General features: G+C 42.3%; 1 protein-coding gene across 1 annotated transcript in view; it reads right to left on the bottom strand.

The window, feature by feature from the left end:
* Nucleotides 1-17553: 17553 nt before the first annotated feature.
* Nucleotides 17554-24635, bottom strand: part of CNTN2 (contactin 2) — a 218135-nt gene continuing 211053 nt past the window's right edge. Inside the window, exons 22-23 of the mRNA XM_040337562.1 lie at nt 21766-21934; nt 17554-18213 (exon numbers count right to left, since the gene is read on the bottom strand). Coding sequence (XP_040193496.1) covers nt 18113-18213; nt 21766-21934 — 270 coding nt within the window. The 3' untranslated portion in view covers nt 17554-18112. The remainder of the gene's footprint in view (nt 18214-21765; nt 21935-24635) is intronic.

Here is a 24635-nt window from a genome sequence, read left to right on the forward strand (position 1 = left end):
GATGGTGAGCATCGACAGTGCATGCATCAGTGACACTGTCCCTCTTATCCACCTGTTGGAGCATACGCTGCGTGGAATAATGAACAGGGCACTTGAGGCAGAACAGAGGGGAAAAGAGGAGGACTTCCTTATCTCTCAAGGCCCCCTATATCCAGATAGTGTTCCTGCTTGCCCGCCTATCATACAGGAAGAGGAGGAGGAGGATTGTGTCAGCATGGAGGTGGAGCCTAGCACTCAGCATCAGCAGCAGTCTTCAAGGGATCAATTACAGTCCCAAGAAACCCATGGACTTGTACGTGGCTGGGAGGAGGTGGCTGCGGATCATGTTGTCCTGAGTGACCCAGAGGACTCCGGACCGAATGCCTCAGCAAACCTATGCTGCATGGCCTCCCTGATCCTGCAAAGCCTGCAGAAGGATCCTCATATTCGTGGTATCAAGGAGAGGGATCATTACTGGCTGGCAACCCTCCTTGATCCACGTTACAAGGGTAAGGTTGCAGACCTTATCTTGCCGTCGCAGAGGATTAAATATCTTCTGGAGGCCTTGCAAAAAGGTCTGTGCAACGCGTTCCCAGAGACTGGGAGATTACAAAATCCTGGTCCTGGACAACGTGTTGCTGAAGCTTAAATTTTTTTAGTCCGCAGCCCCAAGGTATGATCGGTTCCAGCAACCATCGCCAGCGTCTGTTTTACATGGTGCGGGAATACCTAGGGGCAAGATCAGACTTGGACACCTTTACCGAAAATCCTCTGGGTTACTGGGTCTTGAGGATGGATCACTGGCCAGAGCTTGCACAGAGCTCCTGGCCTTTCCTGCATCCAGCGTTCTTTTCTTTTCAGTGCTGCTGGAGGCTTTGTAACCAATCACAGGGTGCGCATGACAACCGCCTCGGTCGATCCACTGACCTTTATAAAAATGAATCAGTCTTGGATCACCACCAGCTACCAAGCACCTGATGCCGATGTAACCGAATATTTTTTTTTGAAATGTCAGATCCCTTCAAGACTGCCTATGCTGATGCTGAGTGACTATCCTGTTATGCTGAGTGACTATCCTCTTCCTCCTCAATGATCATGCTGATAGCTTGTAAGAAAATGTTTGGTTCTGGGCAAAGGCCCAATTTTTCTGCCCCTGTTTAACAGGGGCATGTAATTACAATTTTTGCTGCAATACTTTGCAGCAGGGCTCATTCCTGCGCTCCAACTAGAGTATCTGTGAGGGGTTGCAGTGTTGTGGCACCAGCACCAGTGCCTAAGGCCCAATTTTTCTGCCCTTGTTTAACAGGGGCGTGTAATTACAATTTTTGATGCAATACTTTGCAGCAGGGCTCATTCCTGCGCTCCAACCAGAGTATCTGTGAGGGGTTGCTGTGTTATGGCACCAGTGCCTAAGGGCCAATTTTTCTGCCTCTGTTCAACAGGGGCATGTACCGTATTTATCGGGGTATTGCGCGCTCCGGCGTATAGCGCGCACCCCTAATTTTGACCCGTTTTTCCTGTAAAAAAAATGTATTACATTTTACTACTTATAGTTTTGGTGTCTTGCCCGGCGGCCTCGTCCGGTCCGGCGTCCGTCTGCGGCCTCGGTGGTGTCCTCCCGGCTTCTCCCGCGCTGTCTTCATGTCGAATCCCCGCTTCCCGCGTTCAGTTTGAAGCCTCCGCCGACGTATACCGAGCGCAGTACACTTGGGTATATTCGGCCAGGCTCGACTTCTCACGCATAAACGTCACAGAGCGTGACTACGAGTGAAGCCGAGCCTGGCCGAATGTACCCGAGTGTACTGTGCTCGGTATATTGCGGTGCAGGCATTCAAACAGGGCGTGGGTATCGGGGTATATCGCGCACCCACGATATTGCCCTGATTTTCAGGGCAAAAAAGTGCGCGATATACGCCGATAAATACGGTAATTACAATTCTTGATCTAATATTGGCCAGTGGGCAACACCACCACCAAAGGCCCAATTTTTCAGCCCCTGTTCAACAATGGCATGTAATTACAATTCTTGATCTAATATTTCACAGCAGGGCCCATTTCTGCGCCCACCAAAAGTAACTGTGAGGGCTTACAGTGTTGTGGCAACACCACCACCACCACCACCAAAGGCCCAATTCTTTTGCCCCTATTCAACAATGGCATGTAATTACAACTCTTGATCTAATATTTCACAGCAGGGCCCAATTCCTGCGCCCACCAAGAGTAACGGTGAGGGCTTACAGTGTTGTGGCACCAGCACCACAACCAAAGGCCCAATTTTTCTACCACTGTTCAACAATGGCATGCAATTACAATTCTTGATATAATAGTTCACAGCAGGGCATTCCTGCTCCCACCAAGGCTAACTGTGAGGGCTTACAGTGTTGTGGCAACACCAACACCTAAGGCCCAAATTTATGCAGAGTATATAGGACATGCCCCTACATTCAAACACCAAACTTACAAATGACTCCTACTTGCAAACGGAAGGAGACAACAGGAAGTGAGAAGAAATCTACCCCTAGGAAGGGAAATTCTCTCCTGCAATTTTTTATGTTGTTTTTCAAAACGTCGTTTTTTGTGTCATTTAAAATGATAGTGTGTGGGTAAAACGACGTTTAAAACTATGTTTTTAAACCCGCGCATGCTCAGAAGAAAGTTATGACGCAAGCTTGAATGGAACAGAGTGCCGTTGCACGTGCTGAACGTAACCGCGCTTTGCTAGAGCATTTGAAAAAAAGATGGTGTGTAGGCAACGTTGTTTTTTTTAAATGAAGTTTGAAAAATGTTGTTTTGTTTCATGATAAAAAACATTGTTTTATTTCATCACAAAAAACGACCGTGTGTACGCGGCATAAGAGTTAATATGGGAAAAGGGTGTCTCCTCTCCACTGATGCTTTATCACTAATCCTTGTTTCACCAAAAAAAAATTGTCATTGGGACAGAAAGTGAGGTGAAATCTTCAGAACAGGTGCACAGCCAGCAAAACAAATGTTACAGGGGTGATTAACCCTTCCCTATGTTTTCCAAAAAGCTTAAAACATTTTTTTTTTGGCTGGAGCTACACTTCATTTTGTGTAGGGACAGTTCTGAACACGGTAAACACGTGCCACTTCACAGGCATACTATAGACACCCAGCAAGTACGATATTTAAAGGAATATTTCACTTTTTATTTTTCACTTTAAGCATCATTAAAATCACTGCTCCCGAAAAAACTGAAGTTTTTAAAACTTTTTTACATTAAAACATGTCCCCTGGGGCAGGACCCGGGTCCCCAGATCCTTTTTAGGACAATAACTTGCATATTAGCCTTTAAAATTATCACTTTTGATTTTGAACGTTTGAGTCCCATAGCCTTTAATGGGGTTCTAAAGTTTGCGCAAACTTTCAGGCGGTTAGCAGGTTCTGGTGCAAACCGAACCGGGGGGTGTTCGGCTCATCCCTACTCAAGAAATGATTGCTGTAGGTGAGGCTGATAAAAGTTTTGAGAATGTGTTTTTGAAGAAAAGTGTGACAGTGAGCCGTTCGTTTCTGAAGCCCAAGCAACAGAAAAACAAACACCAAGTGAGCCCTCTTTAGAGGATACTTCCCTTGAAGCTGAAGGTTATATCACGATTAATCCAAATGATCCTCCCTCATGGCCAACTTTAACAGATAAGATTAGGTGTTATCTGGTTGAAAAGGGCCCAGATCAAGGAAAAGGTGGTGATTTGGGAAAATGTAAACCACAAGAAGGATGCACTATCAATGCCACTTGGTTTAACAAAAATTGACCTAGTGGTAAAAATATCGATCGCGCATGGTTAATTTATTCAAAAACCTCAAATTCTCTTTTTTGCTTTCAATGAAATTTGTTTGGTAAGCATAACTTTAACTTTGTTAACACAAAAAGTGAACCTCCGCTTTTCGGAATCCTCACCCCCTCCGGTGTCACATTTGGCACTTTTCAGGGGGGAGGGGGCGTGCAGATACCTGTATAATACAGGTATTTTCACCCACTTCCCAGCATAGTCTCCCGCGGGAGTCACACCCCTTCCCTTCCAACTCGCTGTCTTCTGGGAAACAAACTGGTCCCAGGAGAGTAGGGAGTGGGAAGTGAAGCTGCAATGCTTCACTTCCTGATTTCCTCACCGAGGATGGTGGTGGGGGCAGCCGAGAGCCGAGCGATTGCTCGGCTTCGGCTGCCGACATCGTGGGCACCCTGGACAGGTAAGTGTCCATTTATTAAAAGTCAGCAGCTGCAGTATTTGTAGCTGCTGGCTTTTAATATTTTTTTGCTTAGGCGGACCTCCGCTTTAACCGATCCAAAAATGGGTTCCTGTGCATGTAAACACCTGAATCCTCATATCCCTACACATTAAAATTCACCAGAACATCATAAATGCGATTCAAAGTGGAAAAAGTTTGAAAGATTGGAAAGTAATTGGCAGTGCACTGGAGAAAGTTATCAATACTGAGAAAGAGAAGTGGCAAAATGTCTCAAAATGTATTTTGGATTGCATATTGTTTTGTGCCAAAAACAGTCTTGCACTCAGAGTTTCTGAAGATGTCATTGATAGGCCACATTCTGTTATATTCCTAGACATTTTAGAAGTAATAAGTCAATACAACATGTCATTAAAAGAAAAAATTGAAACGTACACATCAGAAGCACACTGTCAGTTACTTTAATAACATTTTATTTAATGTCCAACACTGTTCGCTCTACGATTTTATCAAGAATAAAAGAAGCAACATTTTTTTTATTGTACTCAAGACATCTCTAATCAAGAGAAAATGAGTCAAATTATACGCTATGTCACTGTTGTTAAAGGGAAGGTATCAATAATAGAGAGGTCTATAGATTTTTTTCATACCAAAGAGAAAGGTGGAAGTAGCCTAGCCACAGTAATTATTAACAAGTTAAAAACCGATGGGATTAACCTTAAGGATGCAAGGGTCATGGTATGATAATGCAGCTAGCATGCCTTCCAGGGAAGAATTCTGCAAGAAAATCAATATGTAAGATTTGTTCCATATGCAGTCCATAACCTAAACCTGGCAGGGGTACATACAGCTTTGGTAAGTCCAGAGGTTAAAACCTTTTTGGAACTGAAAAAGGGTTTGTGATATTTTTTGTTTTTGCATTTTTCCTTTTTGGAAAGACACTGGGCCAGATTCAGAAAAGAGATACGACGGCGTATCTCCTGATACGCCGTTGTATCTCTGAGTCCGTCCGTCGTATCTATGCGCCTGATTCATAGAATCAAGTTACGCATAGATATCCCTAAGATCCGACAGGTGTAAGTGTCTTACACCGTTATATCTTAGGCTGCAATTTCACGCTGGCCGCTAGGTGGCGCTTCCATTTGTTTACGCGAGGAATATGCAAATTAGTATTTATGTTGATTCAGAAATGAACGACCGCCCGGCGTTTTTTTTACGTCGTTTGCATTCGGCTTTTTCCGGCGTAAAGTTACCCCTGCTATATGAGGGGTATGTGCGGCGTATCCTATGTTACGTATGGCCGTCGTTCCCGCACCGAGTTTTGAAATGTTTACGTCGTTTGCGTAAATCGTTCGCGAATACGGCTGGACGTAATTTACGTTCACGTCGAAAGCAATGACGTTTTGCGGCGGATTTTCGAGCATGCGCCATTCAAAAAAAATGTAAAATACGCGGGGTCAAGCCTAATTTGAATAAAAAAACGCCCCCAACATCCCCATTTGAATTACGCGGCCTTAAACCGCAACACCTACTTTACGCTGCCGTAAATAAGGGCACAAGTTCTTTCTGAATACAGAACTTGTGCCCAAAGTTACAGCGGCGTAACATATCGGAGATACGTTACACCGGCCGGACAGATACACTCGGGTATCTGAATCCGGCCCACTGGCTCTTCCTGTACACCCGCCATTGAGCTAGAGAGATTCTTTAGGATGCTTTGAATGTGCACTTACTTTGACTGTCCAGATAATCATATAAATTGGAATCTTTCTCATGAAAAAAAAAAATGGCTTAAAATTTCTTACGTGCAAATTACTAATTAATTCATTACTAATTAATCTTTCGGGACAAATAATTATGACCAAAGATGCAGGTTTGCAATCTTTTTGTCTCAATACTACCGATTTATTTAACCACTTAAGACCCGGACCTTTAGGCAGCTAAAGGTGCGATGTGGCTCCCAAACAAAATTGGCGTTCTTTTTTTTCCCACAAATAGAGCTTTCTTTTGGTGGTATTTGATCACCTCTGCGGTTTTTATTTTTTTGCGCTATAAACAAAAATAGAGCGACAATTTTGAAAAAAAATCAATATTTTTTACATTTTTCTATAATAAATATCCCCCAAAAATATATAAAAAAAATGTTTCCTCAGTTTTAGGCCGATACGTATTCTTCTACCTATTTTTGGTAAAAAAAAACGCAATAAGCGTTTATCAATTGGTTTGTGCAAAATGTATAGCGTTTACAAAAAAGGGCATAGTTTTATTGCATTTTTATAAAAAAAAATGTTTTTACTACTAATGGCGGCGATCAGCGTTTTTTTTCGTGACTGCGACATTATGGCGGACACTTTTTTGGGACCATTGTCATTTTCACAGCAAAAAATGCATTAAAAATGCATTGTTTACTGTGAAAATGACAATTGCAGTTTGGGAGTTAACCACAAGGGGGCGCTGAAGGGGTTATGTGTGACCTCATTTGTGTTTCTAACTGTAGGGGGGTGTGGCTGTAGGTGTGACGTCATCGATTGTGATTCCCTATAAAAGGGAACACACGATCGATGACAGCGCCACAGTGAAGAATAGGGAAGCTGTGTTTACACACAGCTCTCCCCGTTCTTCAGCTCCGGGGACCGATTGCGGGACTCCAGCGGCAATCGGGTCCGCGAGTCCCGCGGTCACGGAGCTTCAGACCGGGTCGCGTGAACGCGCCCGTGACCCCGCGGCTGGGCTTAAAGAGCCATGTACGTGGATGTGCCCAGCCGTGCCATTCTGCCGACGTATATTGCCGTGAAGGGGTCCTTAACCACTTGCCGACCTCCTCATGTACATATACGTCAGCAGAATGGCACGGACAGGCACATGTACGTACCTGTACGTGCTCTGCTTGACGTGGGTCGGGGGTCCGATCGGGACCCCCCCCCCCCGGTACATTCGGCGGTTCGGGTTCCCTCGGGGAGCGATCCGGGACGACAGCGCGGCTATTCGTTTATAGCCGCCCCGTCACGATCGCTCCCCGGAGCTGAAGAACGGGGAGAGCCGTATGTAAACACGGCTTCCCCGTGCTTCACTGTGGCGGCGCATCGATCGAGTGATCCCTTTTATTAGGGAGACTCGATCGATGATGTCAGTCCTACAGCTACACCCCCCCTACAGTTGTAAACACACACTAGGTGAACCCTAAATGTTACAGCGCCCCCTGTGTTTAACTCCCAAACTGCAACTGTCATTTTCACAATAAACAATGCAATTTAAATGCATTTTTTGCTGTGAAAATGACAATGGTCCCAAAAATGTGTCAAAATTGTCCGAAGTGTCCGCCATAATGTCGCAGTCACGAAAAAAATCGCTGATCGCCGCCATTAGTAGTAAAAAAAATGTAAATGCAATAAAACTATCCCCTATTTTGTAAACGCTATAAATTTTGCGCAAACCAACCGATAAACGATTATTGCAATTTTTTTACCAAAAATAGGTAGAAGAATACGTATCGGCCTAAACTGAGGAAAAAAAAAATTATATATGTTTTTGGGGGATATTTATTATAGCAAAAAGTAAAAAATATTGCATTTTTTTCAAAATTGTCGCTCTATTTTTGTTTATAGCGCAAAAATTAAAAACCGCAGATGTGATCAAATACCACCAAAAGAAAGCTCTATTTGTGGGGAAAAAAGGACGCCAATTTTGTTTGGGAGCCACGTCACACGACCGCGCAATTGTCTGTTAAAGCAACGCAGTCCCGAACTGTAAAAACACCTTGGGTCTTTAGGCAGCATATTGGTCTGGTCCTTAAGTGGTTAACCATTTGGATAATTTACCTACTGGTTGCCTATTATGCAGGATGGACGTAAATAGTTTGTACACATCCATACTGCATGATAAAGGGTTGAGGGTAAAAGGTAGGGTACTGATGGATTTACATCCCGCTGCTGCCTGATTGACATTGCCATGCAGCTGCTGGAGATAGTTCTTACCCGTAACTACTTTGTTACTTTGTTTTCGATAACCACTTCTTCCAGCAGGTCCACAGCACTGTCATGGGCTCAAATGTGTCTCCCAGCTATGCAAACGTATCTATGGTCCATTTTGAAGAAATTGATGACGATAGTCACAATGATTCCATTTAGCTTGTTCAATTAAGGATTATTTGGACAACTGTGCTGCTATTCAGTTCACTTTCTTGATGTCCTGGTTATGCAATCTGAAAGTAAAATCTTGACAGATTTATAAAAGCCTATAGATTTAAATACATAATTGCATTATGATAGCTTTCATCCGGAGAAGTTGAAAGCAAGTTTATCTTACAGTTAATTCATTAGGTTACGCTGAATCTCCTCGACATTATTTTTTAATCAAGCCAGGCTCTTATTTCGGAGAATTTTGGTCAGTTGGGGTACCCTCAAGTATACCTGTGGTGCTTCAGTGCAATCCCCTCAGCAGGTTATTAGGGCAACACTTGAGAGTTCTGGCTATTGATCTGAAAATTGGGGAGGTATTCAGAGAACCCACCATATTTGCTCATAAGAGGTCACAGACAGTGAGAAATACCGTGATACATGCTGATTTCCAGAGTCAAGCTACACCCAATGCTAATACCACATGACTTAGAAGCTATCAATAACCATCGGTGGCATGTATTCTTATGACCAATGTGCCCAGTGTACTTTTGTAACGCAGGATCATTCCTTCTTGCACACTCAGATATAGGTAAGAGATTTCCTATCAAATCTTTTTCAACAGTATTAGGATATGTGGCAAAAACAGAGAACTCAGGGTGCATATAGGTGAACACAGAAGCAGTATTAGATATGGAAATGTAAAGTGAATCCGCGCAACAGAACCAAGGTGATAAATATATGTGCAGCGAAAATTTAGTGATAAACCAGAAAAAGGACCTAGTAAATCTGGTTCATGTAGAAATAGTTAAAGGAATTTTTTTTAAGGTGGCTGCCTCTACGTGTTTATCCCACCTAGGTGGGGTAATGAATGTAATGGAGAAATTAGTAGAAGTTGGCACCTGCCTGGCAAATTCTATTCAGTAAGTGGGTGGTTAGTGGTCGATGGTCCGAATAAAGATACGGCACATTCCAAACAGCATGTGCAAATGAGAGGGATTTTTAAAAAATTCTGGCCCCTGCTCACGGCTGACAGTACAATCCAAAAATATGTTAAGTCCTACCCGGAAATCACTTTTAAACAAGCACCTTCTTTGAGAGAAAGCCTTGTAACGAACCATCATGCACGTAAGGATATTCAGTTGTCCATCTCCACGGGAACATTTCCCTGTGGACATTGTGACATCTGTCCTTTTATCAGCAACGATGATGTAACTATTTTACCAAATGGGAAGACCCATAAGCCTAAATTTCGGATTACGTGTCAATCCATAGGTATTGTTTATCTAGCTAGCTGCCAATGCGGCTGTTTCTACGTTGGCAAGACTAAAAGGCCCTTCCTGAAACGCATCAAAGATCACATTAATCCGCTATATAAACGCTTGATGACTACCGCTCTAAACAAACATGTAGGATGTTTACATGACTTTGATGTCAATTCCATCAGTTTTACAGCCTTGGAACCGCCTTGTACCTTTACATGCTCGAGGTGGAGGTATTGATCAAACCTTATTACAGTTGGAAACCAAATGGATACATCTACTCAATGCCATTAAATTCCCTGGTTTGAACGAATATATAAGTTTTAAATCCTTTTTATAAAAGTTTATTTTTCACGGCATCTGGCTAGCTGTCCCCATTTGGGGAGATATGTGGTTCGGTCATTTCTCCTTCTCATTGACCTTCCATCTTCTCTCTTTCTCCACATGACCATTGACTGTCCTTTGGTATCTAATATACCCCATTCCTTCCATCTTAGGGGTATACATTGTCTGGGCCAATATACTGACTAGCCCCTACCATTTGGGGTTTATTAAACACATTTTCTGATATGTATAAATGCTTTTGTTGCTTTGTTATTTTTTGACATTGTTAAGATACTATTGAAATTTTGTTTGCTACATATGGATGTTTTGTCTCTTTGCCTTTTTTTCCCATTTATTAGAGATTCATTATTTATTTTATTTTCTGGCTCGGATATCTGGCGGAGCACGATTGCCTAAATGTAAGTCTGTCTTGCTAGTGGGAGATGGTTGGACTTCAATTTGTTCCCTTATGTTGGTTCTGAATCAACCCCTGTTCCCAGGTGTTTGCCTCTTATATCCCTGGTTTTGTTCCCCATGGGATCGATCCGGTAATCCCCTGTTTTGGTGCGGGTCTGCACCTCTAGCTGTGAACTTGGCTGACAATGTGTGGTCTGCTCGGGCACTGTACCCAGCTGCTTAGCTGGCTGTGCTTGTTACTGGGACTAATATGCCTCTTTCCTTGTCCTGTCCCTTTGTTTTTTTTCTCCGCCCCCTTTTAGGGTGCACGTCCGTACCGCCTCCCCTATGCCTTGTGTTGACCCCTGGATGCACGTCTACGAATGACGCGATCGCGCGGCCGTGGGGCATTATGGGGACTGTAGGCGATTGACGCGCACGCGCTGCCTATCTCTCCGGCGCGCTCTCATGTGATGACGCCATTCATTAGCGCCTCAGTGGGGCTATAAGAAGCGTCCCCCCTCACAGCCTTAGCGCTGTTGGCAGGGACGCTGATGCACCTTGTTTAGACCTCTTGGTAAGCTCCTTCCCGCACTCTGTGTCATCCTTGGCACTATACTTTCTATATCGATACTTTAACCAATTAATTTATTTTTTGTTCATTCTGAAACTCTTTTCTTGTAGAATTGGGCAATTTATTTGCTATTTGCCGCAGTTGCCTTGAACCTACACCTGGGCTTTTCTATGTAGCCAGCTCATTTGGAACTACTTTGTAAGTCCCTTCCATTATCTTTCAGCTCTTAATACAAGGGCTCTCTTTTGAGCATATACTTGTATTAATAAGTGTTTCACTTACATTTTTATTACATTTATTGAGCTTGATATTTCTATTTCCTCTTTTTATTTTTAGACACACTATAATCGTAATTAGCCCAGCGTTCCTGCATTTTCCATCTTTTCTTTTATTTGCCAGTCCTTCTAGGTAGGTCTTTACCAATTACCTGTGTCATGCTATATATTATTTTGAATATTATGATTATCTAGTACTTTTATGATTATTGGTATGGGGCTTCCCCTTAATGTAACTTTCTTCATTGTCCTCATACAGCCACGGCTGGGGGTCCCTGGATCCATACCTATCTTCAGGTGTTTTCCTGCCTGGTTCGCATGGGGAGCATAGGGTAGGTCTCCATTTCTTTTCTGCCCTACAGGGACTCTAGTGTTAGCTTGCACTATATGTTGGGGGTTTCTATTATGGTAGCTTGTTTTTTTTTTTGGACCTTATGGTGTGGTACCTTGGCTCCTGTTGCTTCGCCATATGTCCCAGCCAAACTATATATGTTACAAATGATGAATAAAGTATGCACTTGTATGTAATGGATTTGATTAAATTGTTAAATAATTATTGTTCTATCCCTTCAGAGCCACTCACTGAGACGGTCTTGTCACAAATACCCTGACGAAGCCAACGATTGGCGAAACTAGTTGGGTAGACCTGACCAATGGCCTGTATCTCTATGTCTTGCTCTCACGTTTCAATTGAATTGTTTACATGTTTGAACCAATTTTTATCTTCCTGTAACCAATAAATCTTTTTTTTTTTTTTTTATATATAGCTATTGTGTTTTGGTTTCTATTTGCTGGCACCGCAATAATCCCACACCCCTCCATTCCCTTCTTCTATTCAGTAAGTGTAAAGATAAATAGATAAATATATAAATGTATAGGTTTGCTTCCAATGGAGTGCTAAGAAATAGGAAGAGAGGAGAGAACAGACGTACAGACCACAGAGATGGGAAAGAGGAAATGGACAAGAGGAAAACGAGGGGGCATCAAGAAAAAGAAGATGAGAATATTAAGAATATTGGGATTAAAATATTTTGCAAATAAGGAATGCAAACAAGGAAGCAGTTTTTCCATATATAAACATTCCAGTCTGAGGAACAATTCTACCTTTAATCCCAAAATGCAACAAAATTAAAGTTTAACAGTCTTCAGAAAAATGGTGGCAGAAGATATTAGAAATTTAAAAGTAAATAAATCTAAACGAAACAATATCTGGAAGATGATCAAAGAGATAGAAAAAAAAAGAACATAATTATTAGACCTGCTGACAAGGGAGGTGGACTGGTAATTCTTAATAAAGAAGATTATGAATTAGAAATTAAACTTCTGAATGTCCCAGATACATACAAAAAGCTGAAGTCAAATCCAATAAGAGAATATGAAAATAAATTAAAGGCCCTTGTTGAGAAAGAAGAAGACATGGGCATTCTCACAAAAAAGAAGCCAAATTTCTAACTCCGGAGGCAGCAAAGACTCCAGTAATATATTATGTTCCTAAGATCCATAAGGATCAGAATAATCCACCGGGAAGACCAATAATAAGCGGAATCGACTTGCTATTCTCGAGATTAGGAGCTTATATTGATGGATTTTTACAACCATTAGTGAAGGAGGGACAATCGTATCTTAAGGATAGCAGACAATTAATCAACAAATTGAAAAATGTACAGGTGGAGGAAAATGACATATTGGTTACAATTGATGTAAATTCATTGTACACCAACATAATCCAAGAGGATGGGATACAAACTGTTGAATGGGCCCTATGTAATCAGACCAACATGAAAGAACAACAGATACGGTACATCATAGAAGGCCTGAGGATGGCAATGAGTCATAACTATTTCTGGCATAAAGGGGAATTTTTTACCCAAACCAAAGGGGTGGCAATGGGGGCTAAATATGCCCCCAGTGTAGCTAACATCTTCTTAAATCATTGGGAGGCCGAACAAATACACAGTACCCAAAGGACAAATCTTAAAATGTACCGGAGGTACATAGATGATATTCTAATCATCTGGCGAGGGACAGAAGATGAATTACAATCTTTCTTTGACGAAATCAACCACAACGCCTACGGGATTACTTTTTCAGGTATTTGGAATAAACAGACTACTTGACTACTTAGATTTACAACTGTTTAAGGAAAATGGAAACATTAACACCAGGGGGCAGATCCACGTACCTTTGCGCCGGGCGCAGCGTATCTAAGATACACTACGCCACCGTAACTTATTTATTTTATTTTGAATCCTGAAAGAATTCGCGCCGTAAGTTACGGCGGCGTAGTGTATCTCTGGCGGCGTAAGGGCGCGGAATTCAAATGGATGTAATGGGGGCGAGTTTTATTCTATGCAAATTCCTATTCGCGAACGACTTACGCAAACGACGTAAAAAATTCAAAATTGTACGCGGGAACGACGGCCATACTTAACATTGAGTACGCCTCAGAATAGCAGCTTTATACGCCGGAAAAAGCCGAACGCAAACGACGTAAAAAAATGCGCCGGCCGGACGTACTTTCGTGGATCGCCGTAACTAGCTAATTTGCATACTCAACGCGGAATTCAACGGAAACGCCACCTATCGGCCGCCGAAAAATTGCAGCTTAGATGCAACGGCGTACTAAGACGTACGCCTGTCGGATCTAGCCGAGATGCCGTCGTATCTTGTTTTGTGGATACCAAAACAAAGATACGACGCGCAAAATTTGAAATTACGCGGCGTATCAAGAGATTTCCTTTGAGGATTTCCCCCTAGAACTTTCTTCAAGAAAATAGACAGGAATGGTTATATCCCAACCAAGTGTTGTCGCCACAAACAATGGATAAGCAATATCCCAAAGGGACAGTTAATGAGGATTTATAGAAACTGCAGCAGTGCCAAGGATTTTGAAACCCAGGCAAACTCCATTATTAATAAATTTGTGGAAAAAGAATATTAGAAGAAAGATATGGTTGTAGTTAAATAAAAGGTTAAGAAAATGAACAGAGAACTTATGACAGTAGAAGTACCTAAAAAGAAGAAAAAGACTATGGACATGGCCTTTCTAACGGGATATAATATACAACATAAGGATCTTGAAACCATAATAAAAAAGCACTGGCCCATCCTACAATCAGACAAAACCCTGAAAACCATAATACCTAACAGGCCTTCTCCTATTTACAGAAGGGCACCAAATCTTAGAAACCATAATGCACTGGACCCTCCTAAACAGATCAAAATCTTTAAGGCCTCGTACAGACGAGCGGACCTGTCCGATGAAAACGGTCCGCGGACCGTTTTCATCGGACATGTCTGCTAGCAGATTTTGGTCTTATGGTTGTACACACCATCAAACCAAAATCCCCGCGGACAGTATACGCGGTGACGAGGCGATGACGCGGCGAACCCGGAAGTTCAATGCTTCCACGCATGCGTCGAATCACTTCGACGTCATGCGCGGGTTCTCGGGCCAGCGGACATGTCCGATGAGTCGTACTGACCATCGGACATGTCCGGCCGACAGGCTTCCAGCGGACATGTTTCTTAGCATGCTAAGAAACATTTGTCCGCTGGAAACCTGTCCGGTTGGCCGGAAAATTGTCCAGTCGGCCCTACACACGACCGAACATGTCTGCTGAAACTGGTCCGACGGACTGTAACTGTTCCCAGTTACACTTTGCAGCTATTAAAGGGGTTAATACTCCCAAGTGAGGTAGCGACTTGGTTCGCCTAACTTTACAGAGAGAATTATTCTTGATTTATACAATGGAGTCGTTCTCCCCCAAAAGGACGAATGAGGATAAAAATCAATCAGTATTCATGTGATGTATGTTCTCCAGGTTAATATTGTTCCCCTCAGTATGAGGTGGTTAATGTGATCTGATTTGTATATGTAAAAATACGTAGGTGATTATGGGTAATGTGGTTTCCCTTGTTTTTTTAAGAAATCTCTTTATGCTGCGCTGGGCCTCTTTCTCAAAATGTTTTCACATAGGAGTTAAAATTTGCTTCCTCACTGCTATTTATATTTTATATATATATATATATATATATATATATAAATCATTCTAAAATAATTAGACCCTACTTGGTGAATATTTTGCATAATAAAAGGGCCATACATGCTTGTTATCATCCATTAGGGGAGTCACAGATGGCCAATTCGTTGCAATGAATCCATTAATTGGGAGCATCAGTTGTAAATATTGGGTTGTTTATAGACCTTAACCAGTGCTATCTTAATAGCATCATGGGCCCCTAGGCAAAGTAAGGCACTGGGGCCCCAACAATGAATATGGTGACCTGCAGAATGCTACACGTGCCGTGGAAAACAGTGGGTATGGTTAAATTATGCTACATATTGGGCTTTTTAGGCTGATTAGAACTTTTAGTTGGATTTTGACCTATTTTTTTTAAATACTCTTTTACATTTTTTGGTAAGATATCAGTAGTGTAAATAGAGACCCCTGAAGTCTCACTTTTGATACAATGAAAGGGACGGAGGAAACTTATTTTCCAGTTGGGAATGAGTTGGTGCTTTGAACTAAAGGGATCTAGGGGGCTCTGAGGGAGGAAGAGGGGTTGAAAAGGCTCTAAGGCAGGGGTAGGCAACAATGGTGGTTGTGCACCTGGGGCCGCTGGGCTGTGCCTGCTGGATAAGACAACCCTGACCTTAACCACTTGCTTACTGAGCACTTAAACCCCCTTCTTGCCTAGAACAATTTTCGGCTTCCTGACGACATCAATAGATGAAACGTATGTCGAGGCATTCCTGGCCACGTACAGCAACTTCCAGATTTGGCACAGAGGGGCGGTGGAATGCACGCTACACCTACCCATGAGAGTGAGACACAGTGCAGCTGGTGCTCCACGTCACATCTAGCTGCAATACGCTTGATTCCTTAGTGCCAAGGTCTCTTCACTTGCACAAGTAAGCGGCCATTTGGCTTTTGTTTTTAACCTGTTTTACAATAAATCGCAGAACTTCACTATGGCCCTTTTTTTCTTCATTTTATCCATGATAATATCTTCTGTTGGAGTCCATTCTTGGCCAGTCCCATCCAGGTACCAGTAAAGACCTTAGGCCACCAACTGTACTAAAGCTCCACCTGATCCTTTTTTCATATGAATGGTCATGGTGGTCTGGTAAGTAGGCACTTACCTCTATCTTTCACCAGTTCGATATCTGTTCCGTGGTGATGGTGTCTACTCTCCTGTCAACCATTTAATGCATGAACTTACCAATGCTTATCTTTTAGTGACCATTGCTGCATTCTTTGGACCTGTTTGCACCTATTTTTTTATGTTGTCATTATATAAGCACTTAAAATCACTATTATATTGTTGACCTTATAGTTAATATATTGTTTCAAGCTAGAATTTGGAATTTATTTTGTGACCAGGTTCTTTAGTTTGTCAGGGTGTTTGGACACTTTTCATGCTCTCTAATTTCTTATTTTGTTATTTTCCTAGAACATATTAGCATACTGTATATTATTTAGGCCTGATTTTTTATTTTGTCCATCAAGGCACTTTACTGGCTCTCCCTCTATGGGCTCTAAGCCCATGTAGCTTTGGCTACACAACTTCCAACATGTTATATAAAATATAACTATATATATATATATATATATATATATATATTGTACAGGACGCCACGGTTGGGTCCTGGATGGACGCTATGTTGCGCCAATTTTTGGAGTGTGGTCCCTTTAAGGCAGTGGTGTAGGGTTCAGGAGGTCACCCAGAGGGGGTGAGAAATCACGGAAATTAAAAGTTGATCCAGAGAGGACGGGCTTACTGTCCTCTCTGTCCTTCTTAATGTAATTTGGGGCCCGGAATTTCGGAGGCTCTAAAGTGACGTTCGGGAGGGAAAGAGCTTCCTATCCTGACCCCTGGCTTTCAAGCACACAGGGGGTTAAGAACTTCCAGGAAATCAGCTTAAAGGACAGGAAGTGCTGATAGAGGGTGTGGAGGAGTATGGGAGTGGACCCGTCTGCAGAAGCTGTGTACTGCTGAGAAGGACTGGAAGTTCTGCCTAAACTGTATGTGCCTTTGTTTTGCTTTGCTATAGGAAAACAGACTTTTTAATTTATGCTGGAGACAAGCAGGACTTTTTCTTTGATGTTTTTCCCTGTGTGCTGAAGAAAGCGTTGTGTTTTTCGTTTGGTCACAAATAAAAACCCTTTTTGTTCACGGTTACGGTTTACGCACTTAATCTCGCAGAGCTAAAGAACCCCCAAAGTTCACAATATATATATATATATATATATATATATATATATATATATATATACACGATTTAAAATTTTAGATTGTAATTGTTTTTTGCTATGATAGAAGTAAAATTTGTATCTACATATCTGGATTGAAAAACACACACTTGTGTATAATAAATAAAGGCTTTGAAGAGAACAAAAACAAAGCAGAAGCAAAGGTAAGAAAAATGTTTGCAGTTTATAAATCATGTATACATGGCTTAATAAGACATGACTTCCCAATGTGTCTCATCAAAAAGTGCTCTTTGGCCCCTTCCAGCCCCAACCCAACCCCACCCCCCATCCCCTAAAACATTCTAAGGTAAATGCACTTTAATTGTTATGAAACAGTTCTGGTGCAATAACTGCTTTCCTTCTAGGTCGGTGTTTCTTAGTTCTAGTCCTTGTTGGCCTCCAACAGGTCATGTTTTCCAGCACTCTTCAAAGTATCCAAAAAGTATAGAGATAAGAGATTTTATGCCTCTTCATATCTGTGAAGAAGAAGAAAGCTGGGCTTGTACATTAAAATCTGAAAAACATGCACTTTTGGCAGTCACCAACAACTTGCTATTCTAGACGGCACTCAAATCTCAGAAGCGTCATTCCCCATCTTTAACCCTCATCTACATAAAATTGCTGCCTCTGGCTGTTGAGGATATTTGTGTTTCAGCTTCATGGAGGAGAAGAGGCTCTTGCTTACATCCAGAATTTCCATCAAGAGTCTTACAAATGAGATGTGTCAGACTGCAAAACATAAAAGAAGCAACACAGCAGCAGAGTTGATCACCTGAGCCTGTGTCAGGAATGTAGAAGCAGAATTCTCTACCATCATGCTGGTGCCTGAGGGAAAAAAAAAAACAAGATTTATTTTTAAAAGGGTGTAAATAAAGCAGTGGCGCTTTACAAAGAATTCAACACCAAACTAACAACAGAAAATAATCCACAATAAATTCCACAGCAGATTAGAATTGCCAGTAACAGGTAACCCTGGCCTTTGTAGAATGGGATTTGAGCTGAATCTGTAATTCAATTTTAAAAGGGCTCAACCTTTTTGTGTCCATTTTTACTATGACTGTGGTTTTGTTTGAATTTATCTGAGAACATATCTATTACTGTAAATAAACACCTTATGGAAAGGCAGGTGTATCTTTTTACACAATTTTAGGGAAGTACCACACCCTGTGGGGTGTATACCGCCTGCCTACATTTAAAATTGCATCACAAATATGGCAGGAATATAAAAGGCAACATGTTTCACACTAAAGTCAGTGCTTACTCAAACCTCATATACACATACATTGCATGAACATGCAACTGCTGGATGACCGTGTGGGAGAGCACAGGGAAGAAGACAGTCAGACATATACAGCAGGACATCCTTACAAACTAAGTGCACATAATGTCACAATATGAGGGATACACATAATGGGCTAGATTCAGCAAGAATTTACGCCGGCGTATGTATAGATACGCCGCGTAAATTCAAAGCTGCGCCGGCGTATCTTCTTTCTGTATTCAGAAAGCATGATACGCCGACATTAGCCTAAGATCCGACTGGCGTAAGTCTCTTACACCGTCGTATCTTAGGGTGCATATTTACGCTGGCCGCTAGGTGGCGCTTCCGTCATTTTCGGCGTAGAATATGCAAATGACCTAGATACGCCGATTCACAAACGTACGTACGCCCGGCGCTATTTTGTTACGTCGTTTACGTTAGGCTTTTTCGGCGTAAGGTTGCTCCTGCTATTATGAGGCATACGCAATGTTAAGTATGGATGTCGTTCCCGCGTTGAATTTTGAAATTTTTACGTCGTTTGCGTAAGTCGTTCGCGAATAGGGCTGGAGGTAATTTACATTCACGTCGAAAGCAATGACGATTTGCGGCGGAATTTCGAGCATGCGCACTGGGATTCTTTCACAAACGGCGCATGCGCCGTTCGTAAAAAACGTAAAATACGCAGGGTCAACAATAATTTAAATAAATCACGCCCACATCATCCCCATTTGAATTAGGCGGGCTTACGCCGGCCCACATACGTTACGCCGCCGTAACTTAGGGCGCAAGTTCTTTATGAATACGGAACTTGCGCCCTAATTTACGGCGGCGTAACGTATCGGAGATACGTTACGCCCGCAATAAATTACGCTGGGCTATCTGAATCTAGCCCAATGTTGTTTCCTCCACTGACAGACTGTGTAGCTAACAAGTCATTCACAGCATGCCAGAAAACCAACGATGACCTATAACAACCTAATACAACTGTTTGGAAAATTAAAAAATATGTTGGGTGAGATAAAGTGTCCAAAACGAAAACGGACCCCTGGGAACACAATACAAAAATGGTACAGTTGGATGAAGAAGGAATGATCCTCATATGAAAAAAACACAGATGTAATACAAAACCTACTTACTGACTCAATTAAATGTGGTGTGATATAAACGAAGATCGGTGCCATATTGGCTGTTAATAAAATTATTCAAACCAAAACACCATACACACACATATATTTTTTTTTTTTTTTAATAACACGACCATACAACGATACAGACCAACACTCCCTCCAGATGGCACTAACAGCTCCCTTGTTCATTCATAAAAATGTGTAAGGTGCCACTACCTACTGGAACTCTAGTGCGTAAATGATATTTGCTTGCACATGATTGGATGATACAAGTCAGCAGAGCTTCTGCTCTTTTACTAAGCTCTGGAGCCACTACACCTAATCAGTGGAAGAGAATTATACTAACAATGGATTATGAAAGGACAGTGTAATATTTGATGCATTTCGTTTGTTTGAATGGGATTGTGATAAACATTTTGGGCTTTAATTTGTATTGGAAGATAATAAACATTCTCCCTTTGAGAGCTCACAGCTTGCGCTTTGCAGGCTCATAGACCTGACTGCAGGGACCACTAATGATCAGATCCCAAGCAGAGTGGATATATGATCACTATGCCAGCTATGGCTTTGTGATCATATGCAGGTTAGAGGCTTCACTGATAACATAAGTACAGATGGGCGAACACTCCCCTGTTCAGCTTACAGCAAACTCATGCTCGGGCCGAACCGTTTGCCCAACACTTAAAGGGTCACTAAAGGAAAAAAAAATTTGGGCTGAAATGACTGTTTACAGGGTATAGAGACAAAAAAGTTAACTGATTCCTTTTAAAAATGATTAAAAATTGAATTTAATCTATCATATAATGTGCCTCTAGTTTCACGTTCGGTTTTAAAGGTACATACATGAAGTTCCGGGTGAGAGGTGAGTCGGGAAGACTCACAGAACAAAAACAACAAATCCAGGGCAGTGTTTTGTTTTTAAAATGAATCTGATTGGTTCTGAGGAGTTTTAGACACACAGTAATGACAGCTTAGACCACCGTGAGAAAGCTCCCAGTACGATGGTTATAAGGAAACAGGCAACCAGGAAGTGTGGAGATCACAGCAGAATTACAGCCACTTCAAAGCAAAAACGAACAATGAAGACATGAAACCAGCACTGCAGTAAGGTAAAGGAAGCTATTTAGCTAAAAAAAAAGTTTCCTTTAGTGACCCTTTAACATAACCCTCTTCATGACACTGCGGATGCTACTTCAGCCTGAAGGTAACAGTTTGCCTGTGTTCATCAACAGCATAACACATTTGTCAGCCCATAAAAAAAAGGCTGAATAGCTCTTTGATCATCATAAGGGTATGTATTTAGCATTTTTCTTAAATAACCACATTTGTAATCTGGCTACATAAGGCACCACAATATGCATGGATTTTGATTTATGCATGTACACAAATAGTTAAAGGGGTTGTAAAGGTACAATTTCTTTCCCTAAATAGCTTTCTTTACCTTAGTAACTTACCTCATCCTTCGATTTTGCTTTTAAATATCCTTATTTCCTCTGAGAAATCCTCACTTCCTGTTCTTCTGTCTGTAACTCCACACAGTAATGCAAGGCTTTCTCCCTGGTGTGGAGTGTCATGCTCGACCCCTCCCTTGAGGGGGCGAGCAGGAGAGTCAGGACGCCCACTAACACACAGCTCTTTTCTCTATCTGCAAAGTAGAGAGCGTCCTGACTCTCCTGCTTGCTTGGGAGCCACGTCACATGACCGCGCAATTGTCAGTTAAAGCGACGCAGTGGCAAATCGCAAAAAGTGGCCCGGGCATTTGGTAGCCAAATGGTCTGGGGCTGAAGTGGTTAATTAAGCTTTAGCAAAAAAAACCTGGAAGCTTATTGGTTTCTCTGCAGAATTGTGACAAATTTTGTCCTCACTAGCTTTAGTAAATAACCCCCATATTGTTTACTTTATTGGAAATACTGGCAAATAGTTTCTAATAAATAGTTGTATATTCTCCCCATAAAAACAACAACAACAAAAAAGCAAAGGTGGCAATACCTAAATCTTTGGGAATGTGTACTTCTGCTGGTTCCCCATCTCCACCTTTTCCAGTGGCACAGAGTTGTATTGTCACATGGCTTGCCCCTTCAGGAAGTGGAAGCTCTGCTCTTGTCTTGCTGGTTGCATACAGGGTAGGAGTTGATTGTGAATCAAGCCTATAAAGAAGCTGGAGAAGTAATGCTTATTTAGCAAAAATATTTACTGTAATATGCTTTACAGACTTTTATAAATAGCAAAACTGAATAAAGCCATGACTCACAGAAAAATATATTTGATTGCACAAATGTATTTTACAAAAAATTGCTACCTATAGCCACATCCTTAGATGTTACCTAATATAATTACTTTATCGTTACATTCTGAGGAAGTATTGAAAGTATTGTCTTTATACAGGAAGATCCATCAGTGCAGGAGGGAAATAACACTACAAAAGAAGAAGCTGCAAACAGTAGGCCTTATATTTAAAAAACAAAAAATATGCAGTGAATCGCTCTCAAAAAATGGAAAATTGAATACTTACCTTTCCGTAATTTTCCTTTCCTGGTGCCTACCCATGGCAGCATACCAATGGTTGTGGCTCCGCCCTCGTCCAACCCACAGGACCACGTAACTCTATAAAAGAAAGAGCTACTTCCCCCCTCAGGTATTCTTGTAACTAGTCTTCAGAACTTTAAGGATTACAGAAGGGAGGGTGTATGCTGCCATGGGTAGGCACCAGGAAAGGAAAATTACGGAAAGGTAAGTATTAAATTTTCAATTTTCCTGGTGCCTCCATGGCAGCATACCAATGGTTATTAACTCGCTTGCAGGGAGGGTACTGTAATAATATAATCAAATGAGTTTACCAAACTGATAGTTCAAAATCTCCTCCCAAAGTCTTGGGAGATAAGGACTGCCGCATCTAGGCTATAGTGCGACCCAAAGGCAATGAAGGACGACTAACTAGCCGTCCTGCAAATTGTTTCAGGAGACACCTCAGCCCAAATGCTGCCGAGGATTCCTCGTGAGCATTCAGCGCATTCAGCATACTTAGGCTGGGAGACAACTAGCACGATACGTCCTTGGACTAGCTTGGAAGGCGACATTGCTTTCTTTTTGCCCTTGGGAATAACGAATGAACATTGATCCTTGCGAAACTGTTGTGTTAGTTCTAAGTAACGCCCCAGGGATCTGGCTATATCCAAACCATGTAGTTTGAGGTGATTGGGTCTCCTCTGAAGGTCGGGAGAACCCTTTCCTGGCTAAGATGGTAGACTGCAGGCCCTTTAGGGACATACCGGTGCATAGGCTGTAGGACTACCCTGTCTGGGAAAAAAGTGATGTAGGATTTCTGTGCCCCTAGAGGCTGCGTTTCGGACGCTCTATGCCCTGACATGATAGCAATCAGCAAGGTAGGTTCCCAGGTAATGTCTTCCAATGCACACTCTTTAGTGGGAGCAAATGAAGGGTTTGTTAAGACAACTGTCAGACACCCATATGGGGTGTGGGTCCTCCCGCGAGGGCGTAATCTTTGACTGTTTTCAGGAAGCGCTCCACGAGAAGACTCTGTGCCTAGTGTGCGCCAGTCAGAGCTGACAAGGCTCCAAGCTGAACTTTCAGAGTGCTTTAGGACCTAAGCCTAAGTTCAGACCAGTTTGTAGAAAGAGTAGAATCTTTTGTACCCCCAGGACCTAGCGAATTGAAATGGCTGGATTCTTCCAGTTCTGTGAACCTCCTTCGAAACCTATTAGTAGATGGCATAGGTGGATGAATCTCTTGCCTGTAATAATGTCTGGGTGAAACCATGTGAGCAAATTAGGTCACCCAGTCTGTTCTGCCCAATCTTCGGGCCTTCATGTCCAGGATCCCTGGACGTGGGTGAAAGAAGTCGTCTTGATATAGGAGGTTGTCCGCGTGTGGGAACTGTACCGAGCCATTTGGCTAATAGTGGAAATCCATTGGTCTTCTTTGCCAGAATAGCGTGACTGCCAGGATAGCGAACCTCACCAACGTCAGGAGCTGGAGAAAAGGCAGTTTCAGAGTAATCATTAGGGAAAACATATCCCTTTTGGAAGTTCTATGATCTAAATGGGGAGTACCCCCTTGTTGGTATATCCAACGGAAAATCTGCAGGCCTAGTGATCATCCATTGTTGCTGTTGAAAGGTCTTGAAAAAGGCGAACGGCTAGCTGAATCTTGGGGCTGGGCCATAGGCAGCCTGAAGATTAATCAAATTATTCTCGGTCTATTTATCAATTGGGGCACCTCGCTGGGTCAGAGACCTGCTGTGCGTCCCGACTTGGCTTTGAACATGGGCCACTGCCGCCTTGTCTGTCTGAACCAGCATGGACTTGCTCCCAAGAAGAGGGACTAGATGCGCCATCCATGCTACTCTTAGCTCTAGGATATCGGAGATTCTTTCCGAATTGAGCCGCCATCCTACTTGTACTAACTGGTTCTCTAGGTGATGTGTCACCCCCCCATCCCAGATGACTTGCCTCAGATGCAAGAATGGTTCATGAGATGGGTCAAGGAAGCCATGAACTAGGAGGTTGGGAGGTCATGCCCACTACCAAGGCTGGACTTTCCCGATAACTGTTTGTCTAAAATGCCCCTTTCTCCATTGTGCCAGAAAAAACCCAAGTGGAGATCATAGATGCCAACTGGTTCGCTTCGTCCACCTGTACAAATTCAGGGATCCTCTCTGATTGAAGGCGGTGTCGCTTTTTCGGGGTGTTGAATAAAGCTTCCAGATGCGTGCATAAGCGCCAATAGACTGAGTAGATAAGTCATTCGAACTGGAAGAAATGTAGGAACCTGATCTCCCTAGGAAGCTAGGATGGTTACTAAAACCTTGGTAAAAAGGTTTTGGGATGAAATTCCAAAGG

This window comes from Rana temporaria, chromosome 2 (assembly GCF_905171775.1).
Source record: "Rana temporaria chromosome 2, aRanTem1.1, whole genome shotgun sequence".
Taxonomy (NCBI): Eukaryota; Metazoa; Chordata; class Amphibia; order Anura; family Ranidae; genus Rana; species Rana temporaria.